Source organism: Cucumis melo, chromosome 12 (assembly GCF_025177605.1).
Source record: "Cucumis melo cultivar AY chromosome 12, USDA_Cmelo_AY_1.0, whole genome shotgun sequence".
Lineage (NCBI taxonomy): Eukaryota > Viridiplantae > Streptophyta > Magnoliopsida > Cucurbitales > Cucurbitaceae > Cucumis > Cucumis melo.
The window spans coordinates 26,714,996-26,736,683 of record NC_066868.1 but is presented as its reverse complement, the minus strand read 5'-3'; the positions used below and the strand labels follow the sequence as shown (position 1 = coordinate 26,736,683).

The 21,688-nt window shown below is 34.9% G+C and overlaps 5 protein-coding genes across 11 annotated transcripts; 1 reads left to right on the top strand and 4 right to left on the bottom strand.

Annotated features, from left to right (window-relative positions):
- Nucleotides 1-51: 51 nt before the first annotated feature.
- LOC103482658 (uncharacterized) lies at nt 52-4,289 on the bottom strand. Of its 2 annotated transcripts, none has more exons than XM_008438930.3 (5): nt 4,147-4,289; nt 3,668-3,846; nt 2,092-2,218; nt 1,877-1,991; nt 52-444 (listed from the first exon to the last, which is right to left on the bottom strand). In XM_008438930.3, exons 2-5 carry the CDS (start codon nt 3,823-3,825, stop codon nt 383-385), a joined length of 462 nt encoding a protein of 153 aa, XP_008437152.1. In that variant the 5' UTR covers nt 3,826-3,846; nt 4,147-4,289; the 3' UTR covers nt 52-382. The 2 variants fall into 2 exon arrangements, with proteins under 2 accessions (XP_008437152.1, XP_008437160.1); XM_008438938.3 differs by having other exon boundaries at nt 4,022-4,247.
- A 655-nt stretch (nt 4,290-4,944) lies between these two features.
- LOC103482675 (sm-like protein LSM8) lies at nt 4,945-7,980 on the bottom strand. Of its 4 annotated transcripts, none has more exons than XM_051080191.1 (7): nt 7,746-7,980; nt 7,255-7,331; nt 6,931-7,026; nt 6,602-6,642; nt 6,448-6,522; nt 5,587-5,639; nt 4,945-5,241 (listed from the first exon to the last, which is right to left on the bottom strand). In XM_051080191.1, exons 3-7 carry the CDS (start codon nt 6,965-6,967, stop codon nt 5,151-5,153), a joined length of 297 nt encoding a protein of 98 aa, XP_050936148.1. In that variant the 5' UTR covers nt 6,968-7,026; nt 7,255-7,331; nt 7,746-7,980; the 3' UTR covers nt 4,945-5,150. The 4 variants fall into 4 exon arrangements, with proteins under 4 accessions (XP_050936148.1, XP_016901717.1, XP_008437171.1 ...); XM_017046228.2 differs by having other exon boundaries at nt 7,129-7,298; XM_008438949.3 differs by having other exon boundaries at nt 7,255-7,298; nt 7,746-7,979.
- Nucleotides 7,981-8,458: 478 nt separating this feature from the next.
- Nucleotides 8,459-14,141, bottom strand: LOC103482696 (uncharacterized). Its single transcript, XM_008438976.3, has 12 exons — nt 13,301-14,141; nt 13,045-13,173; nt 12,856-12,948; nt 12,651-12,730; nt 12,361-12,474; nt 11,725-11,798; nt 10,592-10,668; nt 10,188-10,271; nt 10,016-10,108; nt 9,457-9,564; nt 9,299-9,370; nt 8,459-9,194 (listed from the first exon to the last, which is right to left on the bottom strand). Exons 1-12 carry the CDS (start codon nt 13,616-13,618, stop codon nt 8,748-8,750), a joined length of 1,689 nt encoding a protein of 562 aa, XP_008437198.2. The 5' UTR covers nt 13,619-14,141; the 3' UTR covers nt 8,459-8,747.
- Nucleotides 14,142-15,112: 971 nt separating this feature from the next.
- LOC103482705 (uncharacterized) lies at nt 15,113-21,137 on the bottom strand. Of its 3 annotated transcripts, none has more exons than XR_536504.3 (8): nt 20,617-21,137; nt 20,338-20,457; nt 20,192-20,245; nt 19,100-19,263; nt 18,507-18,683; nt 18,096-18,319; nt 17,754-17,822; nt 15,113-15,763 (listed from the first exon to the last, which is right to left on the bottom strand). XR_536504.3 is itself a non-coding variant. In XM_008438989.3 (6 exons), the coding sequence occupies exons 1-6, from the start codon at nt 21,019-21,021 to the stop codon at nt 18,109-18,111; spliced, it is 1,131 nt and encodes a 376-aa protein (XP_008437211.2). In that variant the 5' UTR covers nt 21,022-21,136; the 3' UTR covers nt 17,916-18,108. The 3 variants fall into 3 exon arrangements, 1 of the variants encoding a protein (XP_008437211.2); XR_007815974.1 differs by having other exon boundaries at nt 15,662-15,802; XM_008438989.3 differs by lacking the exons at nt 15,113-15,763; nt 17,754-17,822 and having other exon boundaries at nt 17,916-18,319; nt 20,617-21,136.
- On the top strand, nt 15,598-17,590 carry TIP3-1 (aquaporin TIP3-1). The gene is given in 3 exon segments (NM_001393789.1): nt 15,598-15,753; nt 16,129-16,463; nt 16,943-17,590. Coding segments are annotated over 3 exon segments (855 nt in total). The 5' UTR covers nt 15,598-15,620; the 3' UTR covers nt 17,330-17,590.
- Nucleotides 21,138-21,688: the final 551 nt, after the last annotated feature.

The window sequence follows — 21,688 nt, the reverse complement described above, 5'->3', positions numbered from 1 at the left end:
CCATATGCGAAATTAACGTGCCTAATAGAGATTATAAAGAAGCGGATAAAATGAAGAAGAAGAAAAACAACAATGTAGAAGATAAAAGTGAAATACAAAGTTATTTTTAGTTTAGGTAAATTACAAATCACTATCCACTATATCCAGTATGAGACTATTGGATGTAATGGTCAAGGAACACACAATGAGCCACACCATAGATAAACTATAAATCAAAATATTTGCACCCAAGAATGATCAGAAAGGTCACAGAAAAACTGACCCTACGAGCCAGAAACGCCATTGTCCTTTTAGTGACAATTTTTCTCCAAGCATGTCGATATAGTTGTGAATATTGCTGCAACTGTAACATCGGAGAGCACATAATTTGTGTGCCAAACTATCACTCTGCACCATTTTGGTCATCGTCTCCTTCAGCTGCCTGCTTTTGCTTTTCTTGTTCCTCTACACAAAATTGAACAATCAAAAAGTTAAAAAAGGCAACCAAACAAGGTGCTCTGAATGTTTAACCAATCTGTAATTTCAGAGCTTCAAATAATTTTCTAGCGTCTCTATGATACACATAATAACCACTCTTGCAAGTTCCAATGCATAACTAGCTAACTAGAGTAACCTACATCAATTTGAATACAACTATAAGACATGTAATTCCTTCTAAAAATCATAGTTCAAAGCCTCATCTCCTATTTGAAGTGTGATGTCCCAAGTAAATGAATAAATAAGCAAAAACCCCTATCCCCCAAAACTTCTACAGCCCAGCCAAGTTCAAATTTCAAGATTGAAAACAGCTCATAATCCCGGTAGAGATGAGGACCCCCCCCCCCCCCCCCCCCCCCCCCCAAAAAAAAAAAAAAAAAAAAAAGAAGAGTCAACAGCTCCCAGTCATTGATCCAGTGGAAGTTAACAAAGGGCTGTGATTGTTCTTATTTAGCCATGGTATGCTGAGATTAAAGTCAAAAGAACTGCAAAGAAATTTCATCCATTCATAAATTGTTAAAATGAAAATCAATGAACTTCATTCTTTTGAGAATGGATTCCAATTTGGAATTAAAGGTGATACAATAGAGTTATACTGGTCACTTGATCGGGAGCCTTAATCATGGTCATAGGAGAAGTTTGGTTTTTCGTCCTTAGAGGTTTGTGCTCATTGGTTTTGTTGGACTTGTTGCATCAGTGTTTTCTACAAGCAGTACATTTGCAACTGTCTTGTATACTTTTCAGTTTTTCAAGGTAGCTACGTTGAAGACTGCTGAGGGTTTCCTTTGGAATGTTGTAGAAGGTTTCAGTTCAGTGTTTGGAGGAGGTCCTTCCATAGGAACAGTTTCTGTTTGCGAGCTCTCCAAGTTGTTTAGGCGAAGATTTTGAAGAAGTCCTTTGTACTTTAATGCTTACGTTCAAGGCTAAATAATTGTATGGTTGTATTTGTTGTTTTGTTCCTTTTTTTTCCCTCTCCCTTTAGGAGTTGGTATGACTAAACATATGTACCTTTTGGATTAAATTAACTCACCTAAAGATATTTGTTTCATCCAATCTGTATGTGCAATGACTTCGGTTCCAACCAACAGTACATTCACACATGTTTAACTTCAACACGAATGCTTGAAGATGATAATCAAGATCTCTAAATTGTTCATAAATGCAGCGGTGCATAGACATTTGCTCATATGTTAAATACATCAAAGAGAAACAGAACCAGCAAACAAAATAGAATTATGTATATTCCAATTATGTCAAGATAGATATCTTCTCAGACAAACAAAGAAAATAAAATTCAGTCCATAATCTAGCTACACTACCAGAAAAGGCAAGTTCAAGAACGTGCATAAATTAATGACCTATCAAGTTCACAGACCTTTAATTGAATATTTCTACTTACCCATAAGCTTATATAATGCTTTCTGTGTACGTCTTTCAAGCTTATCAAGCTTCTTCTGCACATCCCTTCTAAGGTCCCAGTTTGGTTTCTTTGGAGCAATGTTTACAAATGGGTCCTATAATTTTACAGATCGAGTATAATTAATAGAAAAGGATCCAAAAAGTATGATTGTAGGCCAGTTTAAGAACATATAAAGGCAGAACTGACAGAATTACCTCTTTTTGTTGTGGAGGTTCAGTAGTAACAGGGTCCTCAAATTTAGGCAATACAGGTGGGGCAAGCTTGCCCTCCTGAAGCTCCTTATCATGAGGAACATAGTTTCGAAATTTCATATTAAGATTACTGCAAAAGAACAATTTATTGGTGAATCAAGAACTAAAGAGGCACGGGGCATATAAAAATTCAACATCAAAAAATAAGTGTGTCTGTATTTTGCACTCTCCCAAGAGGGAAGTTTCTATTGTAACTGAGTACATCAATTTTTCAACTGAGTTGGCAATGAGAACAGCATCAAACAAAACATATATTCAATGGACAAGAGAATGTTATTTATATTGAACGCATTTTCCCCCTCAAGAGAAAACATATTGGAAAACTTTTGAAGGTAACCATGAGAACATATCCAAAAAAACAAATAAGCAATTAAGCTGTGTATGAAGCATTGCGATCAATGGGACCACCTCGCCATCATCCTAAACTCCAACAAGCACAAATGTTATTAAAAACTAGAAAGGAAAAGAAAAAACACAAAAAAGAAACAGAAACAATAACAAAAACAAAAGGAAAGAAAGAAAGAATTGAAAAGGAAATGAAAAGGAAAAAAAAAGAAGTAAACATCTTATTGAAGGGAGGATAATTTTATGAGCATAATTCACATTTCACATGCTTTGTGTTAACATAAACTTTACAGCTTAGTTTCTAGTACTATTTTATCATATATTTGGTTTGGTCTTTCTATAGCTTTTGGGGCCATTTTGCGACTTTAGTCTGCAGAAAGAAAGACACAGTTTATTAAGGAAAGGGAGACAACTTTTGTCTGTCCTGCCCCTACAATGCAATATGGCCAAGGCTTTTGTTTGTAATATGCCCTGATCGAAGATCTAGGGAGCTTAGAACACTGGCAACAGCATGCGTTAGTTGTCTGTGACATGTTTCAAGCCAGATTCTAGAAACTTGGCTCACTATGCTAAATATGTCATTTCAGCATAGACTCCCACCGTACAATAAAGGAGAGAAAATAAGTCAGATGACAGACACAAAGATAAAAAGGATGGCTAAACGGTAAAGGAAGGGGAAGAGAAAGGGAATGAGAAAGAAATAGTTAAAATAGAAGGAAAAAACGAGATAAAAGAGAGTGGTTCAAGGCAGAGGAAGAAGAAGAAATACATTCAAGACGAGAGAGTAGCAGGAAATCTTCTTTCCAGTGAAGTATCAGTTTCTAGGAGATCTGAGTAATTAAAATCTTCCTACAGAATAATTTGCCTTAATGTACTACCGTGCAACTTTTTCAGTGTTTTCTTTCAAATCCATTCATATTTCTTATTTTCTTAAGTTTCTAATTTCTGAGTGTAAATATAGTTTAGGATCATGAATTTGGAGAGGATACCATAGAATAGATATGTAAAAACATATTTAAATGAGAAGTCGAGTTGAGCAGAGAGAAGATATTGCAGTCAGAGAAATCAAACTGAACTAGCAAATATGCTTAGAATTGAATTGATATATTGATAGAATGAATCAAGAAATCGAGAACTGCGAGAAAAAATAGAAAGAAAGAAAATATAAACTCACGTTTCATCAGTATCTGCAGTAGCACCATTCTCTTTATCCTCTCCTACAGAATTTTTCTCATCTGAAGCGTTTAACAATTCCTGAGCAGCTCTAAGAGCTTTCAATCTCTCCTTACGTGCTGCAGCAACTTGTTCGAAGGAGTCTTCTTCGGTAGCCATCGCCTGTTGTGCGTAAAATATCTGATACGAAAATAACTCAACATCATTCTCGATTGTTCTCAACAAAAGAACTATGACAATACCACAACTATGTGCATTCAAAGAGATGAAAAATCGGAAAGTGAAAATTAAAGAAAAATTAAGGTATTCAAAGACATTTTCAAAATACATCAGTCAATAATTTCATCTACTTAACCTGTGAGATAGCCACACAGATGACGAAAATTCATCAAAAAGAAGAGCAGACAGCGGTAGAAGCAACACGAAGATGAGAAAATCAAGAGGCGCAATTAAAAAGTTCCGCAGAAGAAATATACTTACAGAGAAACTATAGAGGAATGGAACTTTTGTTCAGAGAATTGTACTAGCGAAAGTTAGCTTGGGGCAATGGCGGGAGGGACAAAAACGAGTGTTTCTTTCTTGCGCAGAAGCCTTTTTGACGCATTTCTCTCGGAATGAAGTATATATATAAGGCCCGGATCGTAAGAGGCCCATCAAGACTTCAATCGGATCCGCTCGTGAAATTTTGTTCCTCGTCGGTTTTCTTTTTTTCTTTCTTTATGAGAAAGTTAAAATATATTTTTTATGTTTCTAAAGTTATAATTTAATATTTTGTTTTCCTAAAAAAATTAATATTTTGATAAAATATTACAAATAGTCTCGTGATAAAATTTTTATAAATAATCTCTACTTCTAACTTTCTCTAATTTAACGTTACTTTTTCCATTGCAAGTTAATAAAATAATTGCCCCAAAACAAACCCTAAAAAATTCCTTCATCGAATGAACCTTAATGAAATACTTGTATTAAAGCATGTCACGATTTTACATATTGTATGAATTAAATAAGTTACTGAAACACTTAAATAAATTATCTGAGTGTCATATTGTATGAAAAAATTATCCTTTTGTATATCATCGCTCGAATTTTTCTATTTCATGTACGCAAAGTGGTTCCTTAAACAAAACTTACTATAAACTGTAAATAGCAGTACTTGTTCAATTTGATGAACTTGGGAAAATATTTATACAATTTGTCAATAATTGAAGCTTTAGTATTAGAAACTAAGACTCGATCACTGAATCATTATTTGAACAACTACCTAACTGTACCAGAATATTCAACCACAAATAATAAATATCTCAAGTATTTAAATTTCAAATATTTAATAATATCCATAAGCATCAAATAATACTCACTATCTAAGCAAAGCTGTCAAAGGTGGTGAAAGAGGTTAAAGCCAAAAAAAGAATGGATAACAGCTTGACTTGTTTAATGGAAGCTTCTCATAATAAACACAAATTCATAGCTTCCGGCTCCAATAATTAATGGATCACAGGTTTGAGAGGATGAGCTCTCAATTTGGACAAGTCTAGATTAGAATCAAGTTCCTCGTCTAGCTCCCCAACAATGCTTCTGCAGAAAATTAACAACTTTAATTTATGAGTTTCCAAACAATTTAAGTTTCTAATATTAAAAAAAATTGAGGGAATAAACATCACATTATCATCATCACTATTCAGATTCTAGAGCTTTAATGGTAAAAAATGTAGACCATAAAGTAAAATACGCCGAATGAAATTAGGAAAAAGAAATGTAATTTTAAAGTAGTCTAGTTGATCATGTTTTTTATGATTCTTTTCTTCTCGATTATACGATATGCTCGTAGGAGAGAAGGTATTTCAACCTCTAACCTCTTGGTTGAGAATTAAAAAGAAAAAGAAAAAGAAAGACGAGAAGAAAAAGTGAGATGGGAGTTACATATTGTCCCCTCTGATTATATATAGACCCAAAACAAGTTGTTGAACGCCTTCCTGCAGATCAAGAGTAAGTATTGAGTTAATTCAAAGGGAAAATGTAGTCTTAAATCCCTTGAAAGCCATTGCATCAGAAAGTTCAAGGATCCAACAAATCAAATGAAAATTTATCCGTTCACATAATAAAACTAATGGGTACAAACATTTCCGTCTGAATGTAAAATTCTGATCCATATATGAAAATGCTAGTAGTTGTTATTTGAACTATGGAACTGATGAACAAAACTATATAAATATAGTCATAGAATTAATCAGTTTCCCAAAACAAAGGCCTACATGGTGAATAAGTGAAAAACAAGATAAAATCAGAAATGAAAACTAGATGAAATACTACCCATTTGCATAGAATAGAGTAAGCAAACTAGGGCATGCTTTTGAAGGAGTAAATTTAACTCAGCATGAAGGCAGAATTAAGCTAAGGAGTAAATTCATGTATACTTTAAAGTATGAACAATTGAAAGTATAGAACTACCAGTTCTTAATCATCATACTATCCCCTTATTGCTTCTACTCCTCCTCACATTTCATTTGATTTTTTAGCAGATCGAATCACATTATTTAACCTATGTAGGATCCTGTTTTCTAGCTTAAAATGTAAACAAAAAATTTCAAATGACAATCAGTAAGTATGAAACTTTTTGTTCAAACCAGCAGAATACAAATGCATCAACTAAGGTGTAATAACAGTCAATTATATAAATTATTTTCACATATTGAAAGAATTCTCTCTCTAAACTAAGAGTCAGCGGAAGAGCAATAGAAAGTACAAAATTCCATCTTAGTTAACAACGGTTATTGTACAAACCTTGGTTGAGTAAACACGTTCATGAGATTCATCAAGAATAATATTTGTAGCCTGGTCAAACCCTTTCAAGACTCCCTGCATAAAGTATTGTTAATTTAAACACAAATTGGGTGGATGAAATATCAGTTAACTAGATGATAGCTCATAACCATACCACGATATTGCGGCCGTCGTTTGTGATGACTGATATTGTTTCTAAAAAAAAAGTTAAGAGGATGGTTTTAGTGCAATCAAGCGAGAAGAGTAGGAACGATTTCATCTTAAAACCAGTCAGCAATAAGAGGAGAAGTCCATATATATCCTCAACAAAGTATAGCATGTTCTTTTGAATAGCCTAAAGCAATTCATAACCAGCTCAAAAGAGGACAATCTATTCAACTTCCACACCTCAAGAGTTCAGTAACATCCTTGTCCGATCAATTACACAGACTGATATATGTATAAAAACAAACAGTGTGAGAGATTGTAAAAAAAATTACTTACGATCAACCAGAGAATCAAGTCCAGGTCCACTTGCCATAATGAAGACCTTAAGATAAGCAACCGGGAGCTATTCTATATTATCACCTCGGCTAGATTCTGCCCAAAACAACAAAGGAAAAGAAGACACCATAGGTCAGAAGTTAGTCCCAGAAGAAGAAAAAGAAGCGTTATAAGCTGTTCAGGAAGCAGGTTTCATACTTATACAGCAATACTTAAAGCTTAATTTCAACGTAAATATCTGAAGTTGCAAGGGGGGAATGACGGAACACAGTAGGAAAAGAAGAACGAACAGAACAACACGTCAAGAAGTAGCAATTTCCCTACCAGAAATGAACTAGCCTCGATCTTTTCCAATTTCACGCCTGCGGCTGCAAGTGAATTCTTTAAATCACTTAAACGAACTACAAAGCATAATATAAAGATCGTAATTCCAGCAAAATTTAAATTGGAAATTCCAATTTTCTAAAGAGATTAAGTGTTACTACTATAGGTCTATAATCTACCAACATATATATGGTTGAAGTTGTTCTGTCAATCAAAACAACTCCTACATGCTAGGGATCAAAAGAGCATTGGATGACACGATAGATTACTTCAACGATTCTACATAAAAGATACAAAGAAGATCAAAACCTCAACAGTTCGAAAACTTCCAATTTGCCACAACGGTTTTCATTTTCGTTGCTATCATGCTGATGTTATAAAATAATCACAGATAACAATAAACATCAAAACCGCTCGTCTTTCTTCCATCAGACAATTCTAATTTGAGTTTTGAAAGGAGAAGAAAAGACATGGGGAGTTTTTGAGCATACCTCTAACAGTAACACGAGAGAGTGGAAAATCAATACAACAAAAGGAAGGCTGCGGCAGGACAAGCTGAAGAAAACGCCGCCGGTACGAGCGGAAGAAAAACGGCGGCGATACTGAGCTGCTGAAAGGAAAAGCTGGGGGGGGGGGGAACTGTGAAGTAGAAGAAGGTGGAGTACGTGAGAGTGAGAGGAAGACGAAAGGGTTTAGGTTTTCTCTCTCTTTTATTTATTTATTTATTTTACTTGACAAACTATGCCCTGAATACACTATATTGGGTTTTTTTCTCTAATCTTTTTTTTTTAAAAAAAAAAAATTGTATGGTTTAAATTTAAATAACGGATTTTATCAAGAATAATAAAAAAAGTTAGTAGAATCAAGAATCTAATAAAAAGACTACAACATTCAAGTGTTGGTTGTAGTTTTAAATTTTAATCAATCAATTTTAATATAATAGTTTTTTTTAGCATCCTTTTGAGGTTCTATTTGTTTCAAGTCCGACTTATGGAAGGAGATAAACTTAATTAACAAATGATTAAGAATATAGTTGATATCGATGAGGAGATTGGTCACATACCATGTAGCTTGTTATGCTTTTGGATTTTAAATCCCGTTACAGTTGCACACCTTGTAACTCTTGTTTCACCAATTGGTTTCTTTGAATGTAATTAGTATTGATCCTACAAAGGGGTTTTTATTTAGAAGAATAATAAGAATATACCACAATAGTAAAAATTACTTTTTACTTTATAAACCACTTTCACCATTCTTTCATGTAGCAAACATGAGAAAGTACAATATGTTTTACCCAGTTTGAAACTATAAATCCTAATTCTCATAAATCAGAAAACAAAATCGTATTATCTCCATTTTTCATTTGTACCCTTTGTTAAATCAAATGAAAAACGGAAGATAAATTAACAATAAACAAAAAAAATTTACATCATCCAGTTCTTAATAGTAACTGTCACTCTTCAAAACTGCCCTAATGAATCCAATTTTCACCCTTACTTATGGGACTTTGCCAACTTCTTCTTTCGTTTCTTTACAGCCTTTGGGATCTTGTTCTTGCGAGCCTCTCTCTTCTCTTCCTTCACCTTCTTTTTGTTCTCTTTTCTCGCAGTTTTTCTGTCAACTGGCGTCTGCGTAATCTCGGTTGAAGAACCCAGTTCTCCTTCTGACTCATTCGAGCTCTCTTCATCTTCCTCTGATGTTGATTCGGTCTCTTTCTCGCAAGAGTTCGACAAACTGGTTGTATTTTCGGATGGTCCAATCACGTCTGTATTGTGTTCTTCCTCATCTTTTTGATCTGACGTAGGTTGAGCTATTGGAAGGGCCTGTTTTAAGCCTGTAATGGTCTTATAATACATATCTTCAGTGTCCTGACCACTTGTTAAACGTATTACATCCTCCTCAGCATGTTTGACACTATCCAGTGTCTTCGGAATATATGACTGGAAATGGGGAAAATCGATTAAAAAATATCTTTCAATAATCCAAGAACGATCCATCGGAAATTGAACGTACACATTGTTGATAGCTGAAAATGTTAAGTTACCTGGACAAATACAGAATCTGCAATTTCATCCTCCACGGATATATCACCTCTAGCCGAGATTTTCTCTTGGATCTGGCAATTAGAAGAAAACATAGTAAAAAACAGATATTTTCTAAATTTAATAATATTAATTAAAAGAAAATTCTTCAATAACAAACCTCTTCTAGATAATTATCGATTGTCTCATCAGTGAGGCATGGATCAACTATAAAATCAAACAGTTCTCGTATTGTCATTACCGCTACACCATGTTTTTTGAAGAAATCCTGTTTGTCAGTACAAAGTATCCTCTCAAAGTCACTTCACCAAATGATCAAATTACATGAAGTTAAGAAAAGAAGTAGCAGAATAGACCCTGAGCATGTTTGAGAATGATTTTGAAAGGGTTAAAAACACTCTTGTCCTGTTGAATATGAAACATATGGATCGTTCAAAATCAATTTAATGTTTGATTTCACACTTCAAGATGTGATTTTTGTGCCATCAAAATTGATATTGAATCAATAAAGGCATGCAAATTTGTCATGTTGAAAATCACTAAAAACACAGATCATCAATTTAATGCTTGATTTCGAAGATGCTTTGATTTCACACTTCAAATGTAATTTTCAAGCCATCAAAATTGATTTTGAATCATTAAAGGCATGTACGTATATGACAAAAGTGAATTTAACCATTTTATAATTACTCGCAAACAAACGACGTCCAAAGACTTACAGAAACATGAAGACAATCTTCACGGAGGAAATCGAGGGCATGAGGATGGTCGAGATCAACTGCTTGAGAAACATCTATAATATAAAGGTGACCCTGTCATGCAAGAGCAAAACTTGCATTAGTCTTTCCATAATGCCATTTTGTCAAGTCGACAACATCTGAAGTCACTCACCTCAAAATAAAGTATGTTATATTCACTAAGATCTCCATGGACTAACTTGCACTTCTGGTAGAGGGTCCGCATTGTAATAATTATCTGAAAAAATGAAAAGAAAATTACCACATTGAAGCCATGCAAGCAAATGTTTGCCTTGAATGAAATATTGAATTTTAAAAACTCCAGCATTAATCAGCCTCGTCATGTTGCTGTATTAGTTAGGGGCTAAAGTGCATGCACTAACTTTCCTTTTTAACATTAATTATGTACATAGCTAATTCAATATCACTAGAGAGGACTCAACAACTCCAGCACTTGACATTCTCTATGATTAACTTTGGTTTTAGAACAATTATGGTGGAAACAGAATAATGTAGGTGTCTGAACTTTGGTGATAACAACCGCACACACAAACATACCTCCAAATAACTTTCACGTAGCCTGTTCAATGACAAGGCAGCATCCTTCAGACGAGGTGCAGCCCAACCTGTCTTGCCTACATAAGAGGAAAAGGTCAATGTTAGGCCACCGATAGTGAAGACATATGTTAAGAGCCGTAGAACTGAACCACCATGGATTGACCTAGTGTTAAAAAAGGAAACATAGCCTCAATAACTAACTAAGGGGTCATAGGTTCCATTCATTGTGGCAACCTGCCTAGGAATTAATTTCCTATAAGTTTATTTGACACCAAAATGTTCTAGAGCCAGGTGGTTTGTCTCGTGAGATTAGTCAAGGTATGGGTAAGCTAATCTAAAAACTCACGGACATAAAACAAAAAAAAACCCGTAGAACTAGTAATATTTGAGGTTCCTTTTGTGTATTAGCCACCTTAGGGGGATACTGTTCTACTTATGTTGTTTTGATATCTACTTTGTGTGTACTTTTGAGGTTTCATTTGTGTATTAGCGTGTGGTTGATATATCACAACAAGGAGATTATCGCCCTCTTGAATCAGTGGTAAACTTGTGTACCCCTATCCATATTTTGTGAATGAAAGTTAGATCTCTCATCTCAATAAGGAAAAATCAATGACATCTTCAATTCAAGATGCAACTCAAGAACAGAAGCCAGTCATACTGTGTTAGTTCGCTAGGTGAAAGTACTCAACACAAAATTAGGATGATTTGGACATGTTAAACATCTAAATACTAGTGATCCACAAACAAGAAATCTCCCATGTCATCTATCCAAGCTAAATATCCATTGCCAGAGTCATACAGAGAATACAAGCCACTTATTCTTCTTTTGCTGGATTATCAATTTAATAATAGTGCAGAAGTTTTTACTTTTTAGTTTTTGGTACTGGTTGGTTCATGCATCTCTCAATGCAAAACGGTTTGTTCTCTTTACAAAGTGGATCTTGTCATAAAAGAAAAGCCGTTCCTTTGCTCAAACACAATAAAAATAAAAATAAGAAAAAGTACACTAACATCAAGAACATTTGTATGTTCAAACCTAGTAACAGAATGAACCAAAAATGAAGTGAACATCTGACATTGAAAATTATTGATTATTCAGGAACATAAGCTCAGGGAAGGGACATACGTACCAATGAACTCCATGACCAGCACATGCATTCTCAAGAGAAGAGGGGTAGGACATCTAATTCCAGCAGCTTTTAACCTGAAAATCCAAGGTAACAGATATATGATACAAAAGATTGCATAAAAAATTACCATGAGTGTAAAATTTGCACGCAACTCAATTGATTTAACCAATTAATACATATTTAATTTAAAATTTAAGTTTGCAAGCACTGCTTATGTATCGTGTGTTTACATTTTTTATTATCCAATTATTACTCATATTTTCCAAAACCATGTCAAGTTTTGGAGAGGAAAGAAAATAGTTTTCACAAACTCGTTTTCGTTTCAAAATTTTGAGAATTCTAGTGTTTCATTAAGATTTTTGAAAACCATAACACTTGGGAGGAACAAGCATGAACGTCAAAAACAAAACAACCAAAAAATAAAAAACAAAATTATTATCAATGGAGCCTAAATAACTATAACAATTATAATAAAAAAAAATTCATACTTAACACATCAATGAAATTTGTTTCTTATTAAAAAGATAAAACATAATTAACATGTTTGTTTTAAAAAAATCATAAAATATTTTAATCTTAAAATGTTGGTCCCATGTTGTACATCAGAAAATTGAGCCCAATGGAGGTCTCTCTTACCTCATCAAATTCCTCATTTCCTTCTCAGCCCATGTCTTGACCATTTTCCTGGGATTATGCCTGCAATATCCGTGTCTGAAACGGTAGTCGCCTTGGACATAGCGATCCCTGTCCCTGAAATTGACCGGCATAATAAAATAAGCTTAGACACTGATGCAAAGATGAGTTCAAAATGACAAGGTGATGCCCTCTTAGCTCTTTTATCATCATTGCTGAACATAGTTGGTAAAACTTTTGAATGAAACCAAAGCAACGAACAAAAAATCAAATTAAATAGCCTTAAGACATACTTAAACACCAAAACTGAAGTTTTGTAGATTTTGATAGCGAATTCTTGACCATCAGATTTCGTTGCGTGATAGACATTAGCCTGTTGATGAAAGACAGAGAAAGACAAATGAATAAATACAACTCAAAATAACCTACTAGACAGAAGCGGAAAATTATAAAAAGATTTTCATACTTCAATTACCAAATAAATTACATAATACATACTTCTTTTCCAGTAGAAATGCAGCCATTAATGTCGTGAAATACACCTCGGTTGAGCATCTTGAATAAAACCATTCGAGTTCTAGGATCAATTGCCTACAACAATCGTGCATTCGTAGACATAAGTACTTCTAATACACAAGGGAATGGATTGTTTTAAGAGAAAACCAATTAAATGTTATAGCCACCAACCTGTTCAACAGTTGCACGATCAGCTTTCTCTGTAGTTTTCGTCTTTCCTATAGCCATTTCCTTGACACTGTCACGAATGGCAGTGGTAACAGAATTTGACATTCCCACGTTAAACCTCCCTTCCCATTCCTACATTAACAATCAGGATAAACAATTAAGGTGTCACTAAATTATATGGGATGAAACTTATATTACTGGCACAATGGTAAACACCACCAGCAGTAGGAAATCAGAAAATAAGTTAAGAATGATATACCGCAAGAGGTGAAGCTCTAATGTGATTGGTAAACTTTTGGTTCCGATTTGAGAGAGGTTGAAGGGTTGAGGAATTATGACGAGAATAAAGCCCACCATGGGCATTAGGACGCCTAGCATTGAGTGAAAAAGCCCCATCTACTGTTTCTCGATCTTCCTTCGCATCCAACCAGTCCAATGCATCTCCAATCTCAGAGTCTGATGACCATGAAAGGTCCTCCTCTCCTTCATCTTCTTCCACCGACTCATCGTTATTCATTGTTGAAGGTTCGATTTCATCTACCTTCTCTTCCACAGCAGGCATGCCTGCTGCTTCCATCAGAGCTGATACTACTCGCCAAAAGAATCTTTAAATAGATCGCCTTAAAAACTCTCGAAAAACCAATAAGTAACAAAATCTTAAGCACAACCAAGACTCCCGCGAAGAGTGGTGGCTCACGGAGACGTTTCCGGCGAGGTACACAAAGATGTTGGTTTGCTGATGAGCGAAGAGAACGGTGGCTACGCTGGCGAAGCTGGAAAAATGGGCAGTAGGGGAAGATGTTGAGAGTGACGGAGAGAAACAGAGAGATAAGCAAACACAGTGGGTGTGGTGCGCGACGAAGGCTTGCCGGTTTATGTGCCTGTCACCGCTGCTCGTGGGTTTGCTGCGATCGCCGACGTGGGAGAAAAACCGAGAAGGATGAGAGAGGGGTCGACGATAAGTGGAAGAAGCCGAACCCGCGTAGGGTTTTTCCTTTTTCTCTTTTCTTATTCTAATTTAGTAATTTTCCTCAAAATTAACCTAAAAAAATGCTATTGTCCATTCCGCTTAGACAACTTTTACCCTCAACTTCTAACATCGTCAAAATTACTTGAACTTGAGAATTTTTTGAAATTCTTTCCCCCCAAACATATATCATTGTGACATTAAAATTATTATAATTTTAAAAATGTTATAAAATCATTTTTTATGGTAATAACTTTTTTCCTCCCTCAACACATTCTAATAGTAATAATTTTTTTACCTTCAAAAAGTATTTTTTATTGTTGAATCGCTGACTCTTTTCTTAGACTATAGGTGGATGACTTTTACGGAATCTTTATTCTTTGATTCTCTTTATCTAAGAAAGTTGAAATCTCGTAAATAGATGAAGACTGAATTCAAAGTTCAAATAAGAGGAATGCTTTGAAGTCCACAATAAGCACAATCCACGTAATATCGTGTCACATACTTTAAGTAAGCAAATAAAATATTAAGCAAGTATAACCATGTTGAAAATTGTAAAATCAATCCTAACAAAAATTTCACGATTAAGTATTTTATATGATTTAAATTTCATAAATTTTTTATTAGAATTGTTTGCGTTTTTATTTAACTTTTTTATAACATAAAGATGAGGGATCAAATCTTCCACATCTAGAATGAAAGATCGTATCAATTATTGTTAAACTGATCTCACTTTAGTATTAACAATAACACAGGTATATTAGTAGTAGTCATGTTACATATAAAATTCTAAAAGCTGAAGTTTATCATGGATATCGTTTTGATGGTCACAATTAAACGAAGAAAAAACCTTACGTTCACTTTTTTATAATGAAAAATTATCAAATATGATAATGTGAACAAAAATGTCTACGAAACATAATCAGATAAACTTTTGTTATATTTCGTAAATATTTTAAACAGTTTTATGATCTATTATTATGCACTTTTTCCTATCGTTTTCTTATCACTTTCATTCATACAATATTTTAATAATATTTTCATCCCACGTGACCTAACATTAATTCTGTTATATCATCAAATTAGATTCTAAAAAAAGAAAGATTGAAATAGGAAATGGGCCTTGGGCCTTATTAGTGTATTGCATAAATGGATCAGGCAAATGGGCCAACATCCAAAACAGGTAAGACGAAAGGAAGGAAAGGAAATGGGGAAATGCATCAAAGGCAGGATAACTTCGGGATGTATATCTATATATCGTCCGAAACGGAACAGCTCCAAAACGTCCAAACAAATCCAAAGCAAGGGAAAAGATAAGAGAGTGTGATTTTGTGTTTGGAATCGAAATTGAAGAGCTTACACATATCATTACGTGTCACCCCAAAACCACCACCTATTTCCACCTGTCATCCTTCTCTCAATCCCTCATTTTCCCCCTCGTTTTAAAAATCCCACAATCCTACATGCAGATTTGCAATTTCAAGCTCTCACATACCATAATTTTCCACTTTCAGGTCTTTCGACAACCAAGAAAGGAAAGGAGACTTAACCAAACGCTCTGCTTCGGGAGGAAGTGTTTTGAGTTTTGGTGATTCTGTTTTTCACCGCCGTTATGCCGCCGAGACGATACGCTTTTGGACGGGCCGATGAGGCCACCCACCCCGACTCCATTCGTGCCACCTTGGCTGAGTTCATTTCCACTTTCATCTTCGTCTTCGCTGGCGAAGGCTCCGTTCTCGCTCTTGGTATGATTAGCTATTTAAATATGATTAAGATCATGTTTTGGATGATGACCTTAAATTTAAATACGACAAACTTGATTTAAGACATGCTTGGGAGTAATGCTATGAAAAAGAATTGCATTTGAAAATACAGAATTAAATAATAAACTAATTTGAAGAAATCAACAACGATTTGACAAATGATTTTTCTTCAAGCATGCAACCGCCAAAACTTGATTTTATTAAAAAACTCAATATTGTATTCGAAAGGATTTTCTTTTAAATTTTTTATCATTTAAAGTAAAAGCAAGCACCCAATTAGTATCCATAACATTTTCAAGTACATGCATGCAAGATCAATGGATAGATTATTGGTTTCTTGGATTTTTTTTTTGGCAGATAAAATTTTCAGGCCAGCGGATTATGGAAGTTACGGCCATGGAAGTTACGGCCGAGGAGGTCACGGTTATGGTCACGGATATGGTAGAAAGGGGGCCGACACAGGGAGAGCTGCGTCGGATTTAGTAGTGATAGCGATAGCACACGCGTTTGCACTGTTCTCGGCGGTGGCAGCGAGCATCAACATATCGGGTGGGCATGTGAATCCTGCAGTAACGTTTGGGGCCCTTATTGGAGGGAGGATCTCTCTTATCCGTGCATTCTTCTATTGGGTTGCACAGATTTTGGGTGCCATTATCGCTTCACTTCTCTTGAGACTTGCAACGGGTGGCATGGTAAAAGAAAAACACGCACATATAACTTCTGCTTTAAAAGATGTTGCCTTTGATTTTTATTTTTTTTTTCTTCTCACAATTATATGAAGATTTAAGAATACAGATAAAAGGTTAAAAAATAAAAAAGAACAAAAGACTTCACAAAACTTAGATGGTGAAACCAGAGAGAGACACTTTGAGGAAAATGTGCTTAATTTTCAAAAACTAAGAGGCTTCCATTTTGTAGAATTTTTTTGTTTCCAAATTTGAGTTGAATACTACCAAATGGGGCTTCGACTCTTATGCCATGTTTCACGACCCTTTTAGATTATTGTTTCTAGTAGAGGTTCTCAAGATAGACCCAAAAATTGAGCCGACGACCTACCACTAGCCATCCCTAGTTTTTACTTTCCTTTGATCTCTTTTACTTTGTTCGTTTATTTTATCATCATTATGATTATTTTTGTTTTTTTTTTTTTTTTTTTTTTGTCAAATTTCAGAGGCCTATGGGTTTCTTTGTTTCATCAGGCGTATCAGAATTGCACGGGTTCCTACTAGAGATAATCCTTACATTTGCTTTGGTCTACACAGTATACGCAACAGCAATAGACCCGAAGAGGGGCAGCTTGGGAACAATAGCACCACTGGCAATCGGGTTAATAGTCGGGGCCAATATTCTGGTGGGTGGGGCCTTCGATGGGGCCTGCATGAACCCAGCAAGGGCATTTGGGCCGTCTTTAGTGGGCTGGAGATGGGACAATCATTGGATCTATTGGATCGGCCCATTACTGGGAGGTGGGCTTGCGGCCCTTGTATATGAGTACTTGGTCATTCCGGTTGAACCTCCTCTACATACTCACCAGCCCTTGGCTCCAGAGGATTACTAAGTTTTTGTTTTTGGTTTTTTTTCTTTTTAATTTGTAAAAACATATTCGAATGTGTGTTTTGGATGTGAGACTGTTTTTCTGCTCTATATGTTGTAGGGTTTTTTTTTTCTCTTTGAAAAAGACTCGAAGCCTTTTATTGGCCAAGGGTTGTTTGTTGTCTCCGTTTGGGGTTTATTTGTGGTGTTTATGTTCATGAAGGTAATAAATGTCATACAGCTTACATCTTTTTCTTTTTCTTAAATTCTAAGGGGATGTTTTCTTCTCTTTTCCTTCTTAAATCCATTTGTGATAAGGTCAAGGTTTGATCTTAGGTGTTACCCCCTATATTTTATATAAATCCAAATACGATGACATGTTCAAACGGAGTATTCAATAAATTTCAAAGCATAGACAAGAAAGAGTTTGGATTAGGTTATGGAGATACCAGGAATAGGTCCAAAGTTTTTCCCTTAATGCATATCCTTCTCGTCCTCGTCAGTTGTTTATCTCATTCCTGTAATTTCAAGACAAACCAAAAATGGTCCTTCAATCTTTTGTCTTTGCTCTCTACATTCATTTTGGTCCTTAGTACTATTAACACAAATCATACACTAAATTATAGTCATCTCTATGAAAAATTAATTGCAGTCTAGTATATATTACAGTGAATAGGAAAAAAAGATAAACGAGGAGAAAATGAGACCAACACAAAAGGACAACATCCTTATGACAGTACGTATACTAAAAAAACGAGCGCATAAAAAGTAATACAAAAATAGGATGGAACCTGAACTGTTCTTTCAATTCCTTTTATAGAATTTGGCAACCCAGGGAGCAAGCTGAGTGTCGTGTGGTGATCTTGGATTGGCTGCATAATAATCGGACCAGTAACAAGGAGTGAGTTTATGAGCGAACCTTTCGTTGGAATAAATGCAAAAAGGAAGCCAATTTTCGCCGCCATTCATCCTTCTCTTGCGTTCTCTGGGATAAGCCAATGGTGCCTGGACATACCTGAAAATAAAGCATCTCAGCAATCTTCTTATGATCGGACATATAAGCACAAGTTCATGCTTATAAAAAGGGTCACAGAATGAAAAGAATTCATTGTCTTCTACTCCTTTTCATTCTCTAAAATTTGAACTCAAAAGCCAAGGAAAAATTTTGCATTTTGCTAGTGTAGTGAAATGATTAACATCACCTGATGCCATCAAGTACTAAATCCCAGCAGAAATGGGTATGACCAAACACATGACATGCTGATGTTGTTTCTTTACTCCCATGTATTGATCTTATACGATCCTCGAGATAATCTGAGCCAATGATTTTAGGGAGTTTTGGGTAGAAGAGCATCCTCTTTTCTGGACATAGCTCTAGCCTATGAACACACCAAGCAAAGCACATCGTTCCATTAACAAAAATGACAAACAGAGAGAAGCTATCAAAAATCTAAAAAAAAAAGGTAATCCAAACTTGCCCTCTGGTTTGAGTCAGTGTTTGATTGGGTTCCAGAGAATCCAACTTCATTTAAGAATCTAAGTGCCATAAATGAATCTTCACACTTGTTGCTACTTTATATGCAACAATAAGGTGTGGACCAAGTACCTCAATAAATAATTGCATTTTCTTCAAGGCAACAGCATACGACATGCAAATTGAATACTAACTATTGACATAAACAATCAGAATTGAACAAGATATAAAAGATGCATCAAATCTTCTGACCGCGATACGAGAATCAGTTTGTGAAACACAATTAATGAGTTGGGTGTTTGCGCACGTATTTTTACTGACCTGGGAACAAAGTGAGAAAATGTAATTATCTGACTGCAGGTTCTTCGAATCTTCTCAATGATTATATTATTCTTTTCATTCATTGCATCAAAGAACAATGCTAGTGAAGCACCTTCATTTGAAAGATCTCCAGGCCATTTACATGCATGGAAGTCTTTACACACCTGCCATCAGCCATTTTAAAACCAATTGGTCCAATTCCACGAGTTTTCAATTTTCACATTACCGGACTCAGATAAGAAAATGAAGTTGCAAAAATAACCAAAATAAAATTACGTGTAAGAAAATGAAAATCATTACTAAAGAACCAGAGAACAGCCCCTTCACCAATAGTCACAGCGTTACTTGAATCAGTATCAAAGTCTAAGAGTCTCAAACATCTACGATGTGACTAGTCATCAATTAAAAGGTTTAAAAAAACAGTACGAAGACACAACAATAATCTCGAGCCTTCTTCAAGCACAAATAATATAATTACCATGCGTGAACATCTACAATAAAGTAACTAACTGGGAGAATTGTTCACTCAATAAAATTTTATCACAGCAGAGAATATAATGAGAAACGAAATGGAAGTTGCTAGCAAGCTATAGTATACAATTAATATTTCACCATAGGTATAAAACAATGAAATTTCAAAGCTCAACTCTACAAGAAAGAAAACTCCTTATTCCATCAAAACAAGTTTTGATCATTGCTCAAGGTAACATTCCATGAGAAATCAAAGAAACACGAATCTTGAAATAAATACAACAGAAAAGTTGAAAAGATACAGCCCAAATCAAACGAACCAAAAAAGACATTCAAAATGCAAAAATTAAAGGGGATGGAGGCACAAGGCAAACAAATTAAGCTCTGGAATATCGAAAGATATTGGCCACGATTATCCATGATATGAAGAACTAATTCTATTTCCATTTTCTATATGCAATTTCAAAAGAAAACAAAACTACAATGAGACCATTGCAAGAACCATGAACAATAAATGAAAAGATTAACATGAAACTATACCAAAAGCGTTATAGATACAGAAAAAACCCAACATTAAAACTAGCTCTAAAGACTCTTACTAGGGAAAAGAAAGTGAATCACCATCTCCAGAGATGGAATGCGGATGCCCTGTAAGTCCATTTCTCTGTCAAAGCTCTGAAGCAAAAACATCAAATAACGCACAAGGATAAGCATCAATATCACTATAACTGAAAGCTACAAAGAGAAAGTAACAGTCAATCACTCACCTCGTGATACCAAGAGAATAACGGAACTATTCCCAATCCGTTCAAGATTGCCGGATTGGTATCAACTCCAAGATCTATACACGCATCAAGAAGTTTACTCATCTTCTCAAGAGAATCGAGCTGAGGAGAAAAAAGCGTGTAATGAAATAGCTAAGAAGGAAAATCTACTCAAAATCAAAATGTATAGATGCTTCAAAACTTGTACGTCAGCCTAAAAATATAAAAACTAAGAAATTACGAGGGAGTTTACAGCACGAAACCTAACCTCCGACAACTTACATAATTGTCTCCCTCCCGACGGCACCACAAATCGTGATTCCCAGGCACAAAGAAGACGCGCTCAAATCTATCCTTCAACGTAGCCATTGTTGAAACAAAATTACTTATGGTCTCGGCTACATCTCCGGCAACAATTAGAACATCGTCTCTATATTTGTCCGATGACAAGGAGTGAATCCAGTTCATATTTTCGTCGTAATCCGTATGCAGATCGGAGAGCACAAAGACTCGAAGGCCATCGTCTTCACCGAATGCAGAAGGCAGAATTTGAGGCCTCGCAACACCGCAACATTTCAACTTCGCGCCTCTTTGATTTTTGCGTAGGGGTGCGAGGATCAAAGGGGGATTAGAATGGCAGAGTTTTAGGGTGAAGTTCGAGCAAAAAGGAACAAACGTCGCCACCATGGGCGGTGTGGCAATTGGCTGTCCGACTGCTCCCGTGAAATTTGAGGAGTCGAGATTCTCGCCTCTCGTCGGAGTTCACAAAATATATGGATAAAACGTCGCGCCTAAAATTAAATAAAGGTTTGGGTTACCATTAAAAGTACAAAATAAAATAAGAAAATTTGTCAAATAAATAAATGAACGAATAAAATATTTAACAAATGTAATGAATTTTACGCTTTATAGGAAAAATGTAATGAATTTTACGGAAAATAAGTTATCAATTTTTTATTTTGTAAAAAACCTCGTAAAATTACTAATCTAAGGTTTAATATTTTTCATCGTTTTTAATCTTTTCTTAACGAGATGACATATTTAATCTTGTCTTAACGAAATGACACATTTATTCAAAAATGGCAAGAAGATTTATATTTTGTCATTTATATATTTTGCTATTTAAAATAATTTCTTGTTTTTATTAAATATAAATTTAGTTTCTTTCTTCTATTCTAAAATTTTAGAAAATTAAATATTTTGATTCACTTTATACTTGAAAATATTATTTTTAAATTAATTAATTGATAAAATCAAACATTTGATCAATGATATAAGTTTATATGTTTTTATTAAAATTCAAAAATTTCGTTATAGTTATTAAATATTTTAATTTATTTTGTTATTTTAGAAA

Bases quoted from the DNA above. Each gene is read 5' to 3' on its own strand.
- LOC103482658 (XM_008438930.3), bottom strand. From the start codon at position 3,825: ATGGCTACCGAAGAAGACTCCTTCGAACAAGTTGCTGCAGCACGTAAG. The intron at 2,219-3,667 runs GTGAGTTTATAT...GTTCTTTTGCAG, and splicing joins ACTGCAGATACTGATGAAAC to TAATCTTAATATGAAATTTC. The intron at 445-1,876 runs GTAAGTAGAAAT...AATTTTGTGTAG, and splicing joins AGCATTATATAAGCTTATGG to AGGAACAAGAAAAGCAAAAG.
- LOC103482675 (XM_051080191.1), bottom strand. From the start codon at position 6,967: ATGGCAAGTGGACCTGGACTTGATTCTCTGGTTGATC. The intron at 6,523-6,601 runs GTATGGTTATGA...TACTTTATGCAG, and splicing joins ACGACGGCCGCAATATCGTG to GGAGTCTTGAAAGGGTTTGA. The intron at 5,640-6,447 runs GTTTGTACAATA...CTTGATCTGCAG, and splicing joins AACGTGTTTACTCAACCAAG to GAAGGCGTTCAACAACTTGT.
- LOC103482696 (XM_008438976.3), bottom strand. From the start codon at position 13,618: ATGGAAGCAGCAGGCATGCCTGCTGTGGAAGAGAAGGTAGATGAAATC. The intron at 13,174-13,300 runs GTATATCATTCT...TTGTTAATGTAG, and splicing joins TTAGAGCTTCACCTCTTGCG to GAATGGGAAGGGAGGTTTAA. The intron at 10,272-10,591 runs GTATGTTTGTGT...TCATTTTTTCAG, and splicing joins TACGTGAAAGTTATTTGGAG to ATAATTATTACAATGCGGAC.
- LOC103482705 (XM_008438989.3), bottom strand. From the start codon at position 21,021: ATGGTGGCGACGTTTGTTCCTTTTTGCTCGAACTTCACCCTAAAACTC. The intron at 20,458-20,616 runs GTAAGTTGTCGG...TTTTCTCCTCAG, and splicing joins GTCGGGAGGGAGACAATTAT to CTCGATTCTCTTGAGAAGAT. The intron at 18,684-19,099 runs GTCAGTAAAAAT...GTGTGTTCATAG, and splicing joins TTTTCTCACTTTGTTCCCAG to GCTAGAGCTATGTCCAGAAA.